We start from the raw sequence: 7,720 nt of genomic DNA, 5'->3' as shown, positions 1-7,720 counted from the left end.
TTGCTGTCTGGAACCAATTTATCTCCATTCTTTTCACTTGCCCTCTTCTGACTCTATAAACATGCACAACCCAGGAATAATGTACTATGGTAATATAGAAACAAACACGCCATCCCTAATAATGCATCGGGTGCTCTTTTTTTTGGTCTGTAGAGCTGGCTCAAAGGTTGTCCTCCACAGCACCAATTTGAGGCATGTCTGGCTCTTCCTGTTAGAAAAAGCCACTTCAGCTATTTCTTAACTAATCCTGCGAGATTGTAAATGTTTCACTTTCACAGGATCACCTGTCCAGTTAGGGAGTAATATGACCAACACTCATGTTAGAATTTGCTTAGTGATGTCTTCTAATATCTGCAGGCTCTCAGGAAGAATAGAACTAAAGCTGAAAGGCAGCTCGTAAGTGTTCAGTACGTGAGATTCTGAGTTTTAAAAAATACTACTTGTTTGGACATAAAGCGTCGCTGGAATTGGAGAAACTATACTTCCCACGTAAGTCTGCCTGAGCATCTCTACTGAAGTTGCCTGGGTTCTAGACCAGCGGTTCTCAAACTGTGGGTTGGGACCCCATTTTAATGGGGTCGCCAGGGCTAGTGTTAGACTTGCTGGGGCCTGGGGTCAAAGCCCAAGCCCCATCGCCCAGGGCTGAAGCCCAAGATTTTCAGTCCTGGGTGGCAGGGCTCAGGTTACAGGCCCCCCGGCCAGGGCTGAAGCCCTTGGGCTTCAGCTTTGTCTGGCTTGCCCACCCGGGGTGGTGGAGCTCGGGCTTTAGCCCCCCTTGCTTGGTTAGGCTCAGGCTTCTGTCCCCCCTCCTGGGGTCACATAGTAATTTTTGTTATCAGAAAGGAGTCACGATGCAATGAAGTTTGAGAACCCCTGTTCTAGACCATCTGACTGTTTTGTACTGTATTTTGCTGCTTTTAATTTTTGACATGCCCAGCAAACTAGTCGATTCATCCCTCTTGCACTATGCGTTTCAGCTCAAAGTGAGGGAGGGGATTAGACAGATCTAAGGAAATAATCCTTCATCTTCTCTGCTTTATATATGTTACTGTCACCGTGAGATGTCATGGTTAATGCTGTGAAAAGTCACAGAACGATGGCACAAGCCAGGAAAATCTTGGCAAAAACCCTGAAACAGCAAGGGTGGCCCTATCCCCAGCCTTATTAGCCACTGCAGTGGAACCCTTGGCTGCACAGTAGGGCAAATCCCCAGTTATAAAGGGGTTCAAACCATTCAAAGGGGAAGAGATTTTTAGTCAAACTTTCTAAGATTTATAACAAACTTAACAAATACTTGAGAGAAGAGCTCCATGAAAGGTTAAACCACTACGGTACATTGAGAGCTCCCACTCTCATTGAGTCTGCTAGCAAAAAACAAAACACTCTCTCCCCCACCAACACACATGGCTTCATCTTCCTCTTGTATCTAATAAGGTATAAAGCACAGTGCTTTCAAAATCCTCCTCTCAGGCTGCTTTTATAAGAGCATAATTATGTTCTTCCCTCTCTTTCCCTACCCTTTTCAAGCCACCTTTAATTCAGTGTTCATCTCTTTGCCAAAGTGCATAATTCACTGTCTCTCATCTTGTCTCTGGGTTTGCTGGAAGTGGGATAGGTAGGGTCATGGCCCCTCTTCCTCCCTACCTTTCTCTGCCGCTCATAGGATGGTTTGTGGGCCAAGGAGGAAGTTGTTTCAGGAGACTGCAAGTTTTACAAATGTACCCCATTCGAAGCGGCTGTAAGTTGTGAAAGTTCTTGTAGCCTTTGCTCCACTGCACCCACACTTTGTGCACCCACTTATAGGTTGGCCACACTTGGTCTCCTTGTTTACTCTCGGCGCACTGGGGTCCTCCTGCCGGTGTGGCTGGGAGCTCTGGGGGCCACTTGCTGCCCGCAATGACTGGGAGCTCAGGGGACCACCTGTGGCATCTTGGACCTACATGGGCTCCTGCTGTGGCTCAGCTCTGGCGGCTTGGAGCTCCGGGCAGGCACCTGGCAGGCTCCCTACTGCCTGCGGGGGCTGGAAGCTGTGTGTGTGTGTGTGGGGGGCCCGCTACAGCCTAGAGCTCCCGGGCTGGCAGCTGCAGGGTTCCTGTAGCTGACAGCTCCAGCCCCCCCGCTGGATTCTGTAGCCTTAATTATAAGTATGGTCAGTAGAAGCGCCTACAATTAAGGTAGCCCAACTCTTCCCATTATAAGACTTTTCAGTTGCTTGGACTTATACTGTTTGGGATGAAATTTTCCATGTCGGATGCTTTCCCCAGGGTGAGTTTTTCTTTTTTCAATTTCAGTCAAAACCGTTCAGCCATTTCCAAGAATGAGGCTATGGAAATACATGTTTTGTCCATGTTAAATTCTAGTGGCTTTTTGAACGTCTCTAGCCCCTGTGCTTTGGAGCAGGAACTTGAAATGTGTGTCAGGGAAGTGCCTCTTGTTATCCCCCCTCCGCCCCCCAAATCTGCCCCAATTTGCAAGCCTTTGAAAAATCTCAGTTCATACTTGCTCACCATAAGCTTCTTAGATTTCACTAGCTATAATTAGGCCCTACCAAATTCACAGTCCATTTTCATAAATGTCATAGTTAGTATTTTAAAAAAATCTTGAATTTCACAATTGTAGATATTTAAATCTAAAATTTCAGAATTGTAACAAAGCATGAATATTTATTGAAAAATTGCAAAATACAAACATATAAAGCCCTTAAGTCAGCATTTCTCAAACTGTGGTCCTACCCAAAAGGGGGTTGCAAAGCTTGCGTCTGTGTGTTTGTGTGGGGAGGGGGGAGTTATAGTATTGCCACCATTACTTCAGTGCTGACTTCAAAACTAGGTAGCTGGAGCACAATGGCTGCTGAGCTATGAAGGCAGCACTGCTACCAGGAGCAGTGCAGGATTCAGAGCTGAATTCCCAGCCATTCCCACCAGCTGCCGCTCTCCAGCCACCCTGCTCTGAAGGCAGCACAGAAGTAAGAGTGGCAATACTGTGACCCCTTTTCAATAGGCTTGAGTCCTCCAGTCCGAGAAACACTGTGTACTTGTATCTATGTTTACCCTACAGTATAAAAGAGTATAGTATAAGGTAAAAGTATAAAAAAGACCACATTCACAGTCGGTCCAGGATGTGTTTTTCACAGCTGTAAATTTGGTAGGGCCATAGCTATAATCTCCAAAGATTCTGTCCAGCCAACACTTGCAGCTGGTAATGCTGCCCAAAGTACACATATGCTATCCCCACTGAACATATTCTAGCCAAGGGTTACAGGGGTGAAGATGAACTTTCCCTATAATTAGTGGTCCGGGCTGGGCACCAGCTAAGAGCATGGAACCTGTCTCCTGTGCTCTCAATAACACCCCCCTCCCTTTTTGGCATCCAAGCACTGAAGAGGAAGAAGCTGCCTAGCTCAAGCAGAAGAAACAAGAGCTGGACTGTGGGGCGGGAAAGGAGTAGAACAGATGGGATAAAGAGCCCGGTGAGATGGTACTCTGAAAAATCAGGTCCTAGGCCTCTTGTAAGGGGCACCCTAAATTAGTGGACAATTTTGATCTTAATATCTGTGCTTCCACTCCTCTCTGAGGATAACAAAGTGAAGGTTATGGGGTGATTTGATAAGTCTATAACAGGCGTTCTCTCAAACTGGGGGTTGCAATGCCTCAGGGGCTTGCGAGGTTATTACATGAGCGTCATCAGTTGTTAGCATCCACCCCAAACTCTGCTTTGCCTCCAGTATTTATAATAGTGTTCAAAATTAAAAACACCTTTTTATATATTTAAGGGGGATCACACTCAGAGGCTTGCTATATGGAAGGGGTTACCAGCACAAAAGTTGGAGAACCACTGGTCTATAATTACCATAGTGAGCAAAAAAAATTGATAATGGGTTGTTCAATCCAGCAGACAAATGTAGAATAAGATTAAATGGCTGGAAGTTGAAGCTAGAGAAATTCTGGACTTGCAGATTTTTAACAGTGAGGGTAATTAACCATTGGAACAATTTACAAAGGGTCATGGTGTATTCTCCATCTCTGGCAATTTTTAAATCAAGAGTGGATGTTTTTCTAAGATGCTTTAGTTCAAACAGGAATTAATTCAGGGAAGTCCTGTGGCCTGTGTTATACAGGAGGTCAGTTTAGAGCACTACTATAGCCCCTTCTAGTCTTATTTATGATTCTGTAAAATGGGGATACTACCTGTTATAAGGTCATTGGCTCTTTAAGGGATGATAGGTCCAGCCCCACTTGAGAGAGACTTAGCTCACATCCTCAAGTGGAGAAAATAAGCAAAGTCACACGACAGGCAAGTCATTTTATGGCTTATTTATAGCTGCTTCTTGTGCCTTCACAAATACTAGTTTTAGGCGCCAGGAGAGAGCATGTTGAAGGAATTGCAAGAGATGAAGATAAAGTGCTGGAGAACTGTGCTTCACATGCTCTAGTTTGCATGTGTATTTGTTATTCCATGTGGCTCTTGCTAGCGAAGCCTGTGCAAATTTAATGGCTTCTGAAACACGTTTAGGGCAGTACAGGGCCCCCAGAAGCTGTTGCATCATCTTGATGAATAGATGCAATATGCGAATTTGTGTCCTTGCAACCTGCCCACATGATCACAATGTGGTATGGTGCTTTGCTCTTGTATGTCAGGGTACCTGGGTACCAGTCATCCACTGTAGAGAAACCCTTAGGACAGGGCTACCTACAATCTTCTCTGAAGGACCTTCTTGGCAGCTAGATACAAATCCAGAATGCAGCATGCACCACCCGGTCTCACCCCCATAAAATCAGAGTCTCTAGCACGCTCTAATTTAGAACCCAGTAGGACCCAGACTGACAATACATATCCCAGCATGCATTGCTCCACAGCTATCGGAGCGGGGGCGTTAGGTGACAGACTACACGTCCCAGCATGCACTTCCCTATCCATCCGCGGCGCAGCCTGGGACTACAGGTCCCGGGATGCAGCTCCGGTAGCGCGGTTCATACTGGGATGTGTAGGCCTCGACGAGCCTAGACGAAGCCCCGCCCCTTCCCCGGAAGTAGTTCCGTAACCAGGGGTCACAGGCAGGGGCTGTTTCCGGGGGGACCAGGCATTATGTAGGCTGCGGAGTGGTCGGCTGTTTCGCGAAGCTTCTGCGGCTGTAGGGCTCTGTGGCTGCCGCCATGTTCGGCTGTTTGGTGGCGGGTAGGCTGGTGAGCGGTTCCCCGGGGCTTGGCAGGGCGGCGCTTCCGGAGGGGCGGGGCCTTGGCGGGCTGGGTGGAGCCTCTGGAGAGACTAGGGTGGGGGAGGGGCTCATGGAGAGGGGCCTTTGGGAGGTGGCCGGAGAGGCTGTGCGGGAGGCCTCGTACCGTTCTGGGGCAGCCTGGCCTGGAGGGCGCCTGAGGGAGGCGGCTCCAGCCGCTGGGGGTGGGGTTCAGGGGAGCGATCTCGGGAGGGTCCTGTGGGTGGGAGTGTTTCTGGGAGAGGACGGGAGTGGGGGGCTCAGGCTATGGAGTAAGGGGTGTCTCTGGGGGAGGATCTTGAGGAGTGGTGGGGGGTGGGGCTCAGCCTATTGAGTGGGGGTGAGTGTTAGGGGGAGGATCCTGTGGGGAAGTTGGGGGCTCAACCTGTGGAGGGTGTTTCTGGGGGAGGATCCTGAGGAGTGTGTGGGGCTAAGTTTAGGGAGGGGGATGTCTCTTGGGGTGTGGGCTATGCCTGGTGATAGCATTGGTTGTGAGGAAGTTTGGGAAGGGCCATACTGTGGAGGGCAGGTTCCCAGCTGGGGTGGCTCTGATTTTTATTTCCCATTGTTGCTTTTTGGGAGCAGCTCCCATATAAATGAAATGTGTCACTGTGTCTTCCTCCCTCTCCAGATGTTCAAGTTCTGTGCAGACCCCATCCCAGTGTGCCTTCCTTCCACTCATACAGGGTGGCACCCAAATTTTATTGGCTAAGGGGTGGGTAATGTCACCTTGCCAGTAGATTGCCCCAAGTTGCAGCAGTCTGCAGCCATGTTTGGTAATATCGATTTTTGGGCATATGGGAGGCGATAGATAGGGCCAAGCATTTGCTCCGAGTAGGAGCTACCTATATCAAGATGTATGCAGTGATGTGTCATGTACATGGAGTCAGTAATAAAGACAAGGGTGGCTCTGTGCCCTGACCTTCAGCCATCCTTGAACTAAGTGTATAAAGTCATGTCTTATTTCTTAGAGGTTTCCGTGATTAGGATTCTGCTAGCCATGTGGTTGACAGCCACTACTTTATAGACTTGGGGACTTCTTCTGCACCATATTTTACCACTATTCACATTGGGGGCTAAGGTACTCTGATACTCCAGCCCTAGGTGTGATCTAAAGCCTCTGTAGCTAAAACAAGGACTGTGAATCCTTGTTAGCAGCCTATTGCACAGTTCCCATGCGGTTGTGTTTGCCACTCTGTTTACAAACTAGGACTGGCATGTGCCTCACTTCCCCTTCTTTCAAACACTAGATGGATTTCTGAAAAGAGGGCTCACAAGTTTCAGAATTAAGATTTCTAAACTAAAACTTGGTTTTATATTCTAGGTGCAAGCAGTGGCACAACAGGTGGCCCAGGATAAGTTTGTATTTGACTTGCCTGACTATGAAAACATCAACCATGTGGTGGTCTTTATGCTGGGAACTATCCCATTTCCAGAGGGCATGGGAGGATCTGTCTACTTCTGCTTTCCTGACCAGAGTGGGATGGCAGTATGGCAACTCCTGGGATTTGTCACCAATGAGAAGCCAAGTGCCATCTTCAAAATTTCTGGTTTAAAATCTGGTAAGAGCAGTGAAATATAGCAGTTAAACAGCAAACAGTTAGACAATGAAGTGGATGTTTAGTCTCTAATGAATAAATGTAATAAGATCTTGGAACATATTGTGTTATTTTTTTTTATTTGTATTATGTAGCACCTAGGAACCCTGTTACTACTTCATACAATGCACCATCAACTTGTGGAACTTGTTGCTGGGGGATGTTGTGAAGGCCAAAATTATAACTGGGTTCAACAAAAGAATTAAATTCATGGGGGATAGGTCCATCACTAGCTGTTAGCCAAGATGGTCAAGGATGTAGCCCCATGCTCCAAGTGTCCCTAACCATCTGACTGCCAGACTGGACTAGTCGACGGGGGATGGATCATTCGATAATTACCCTGTTCTTTCTCTTTGAAGGATCTGACATTGTCCACTGTTGGAAGACAGGATAATGGGCTAGATGGACCATTGGTCTGAACCAATATGCCCATTTTTACGTTCTTATTCATAAACCAGGATCCCATTGTGTGACATGCTATATGCTGCAATGCTACTTGAAAAGCCAAATATATGTGTCTTTTCAAGTGGCTCTTAGTAGACCTAGCACTTATATTCTAAACAAAGCGACGAAGAGTCCTGTGGCACCTTATAGACTAACAGATGTCAGATGCACGTAGTGGAAATTTCCAGAGGCAGATATAAATATGCAGGCAAGAATCAGTCTATATTTTAAACAGTTCATCAAAACTGGCAGTTGTAGTATCTGATTGTAAATGAATGCTTGTGGCATTGTGTTTTTCACCCTTCAGAGTTTGCAGGCAGTTTTCACATGGAAACTTTGAAAACTAGAAGCATAGAAAATTAACATGGCACGCTTTAAATGGATTAAAAACTAGCTACTTGATAGATTTCAAAATGTAAATGGGGAATCATTGAGCAGGAGTGTTTCAAAAGGGCTCCCACAAGGC

General features: G+C 46.9%; 1 protein-coding gene across 8 annotated transcripts in view; it reads left to right on the top strand.

Annotated features, from left to right (window-relative positions):
- The first annotated feature begins 286 nt into the window (after positions 1-286).
- Positions 287-7,720, top strand: part of HIKESHI (heat shock protein nuclear import factor hikeshi) — a 30,517-nt gene continuing 23,083 nt past the window's right edge. For 2 of the 8 annotated variants that reach the window (XM_005287527.5, XM_024107504.3), the window contains exons 1-2: positions 5,028-5,183; positions 6,537-6,774. In XM_005287527.5, coding sequence (XP_005287584.2) covers positions 5,154-5,183; positions 6,537-6,774 — 268 coding nt within the window. In that variant the 5' untranslated portion in view covers positions 5,028-5,153. Of the gene's footprint in view, positions 490-5,027; positions 5,184-5,274; positions 5,398-6,536; positions 6,775-7,720 lie in introns of those variants that run through there. The other 6 variants (XM_065581693.1, XM_024107505.3, XM_065581694.1 and 3 more) reach the window with 4 other exon arrangements.

The sequence above is a fragment of the Chrysemys picta genome, chromosome 1 (assembly GCF_011386835.1).
Source record: "Chrysemys picta bellii isolate R12L10 chromosome 1, ASM1138683v2, whole genome shotgun sequence".
Taxonomy (NCBI): domain Eukaryota; kingdom Metazoa; phylum Chordata; order Testudines; family Emydidae; genus Chrysemys; species Chrysemys picta.
The sequence above is the reverse complement of the archived record's forward strand: the minus strand, read 5'-3'. Positions and strand labels throughout refer to the sequence as shown.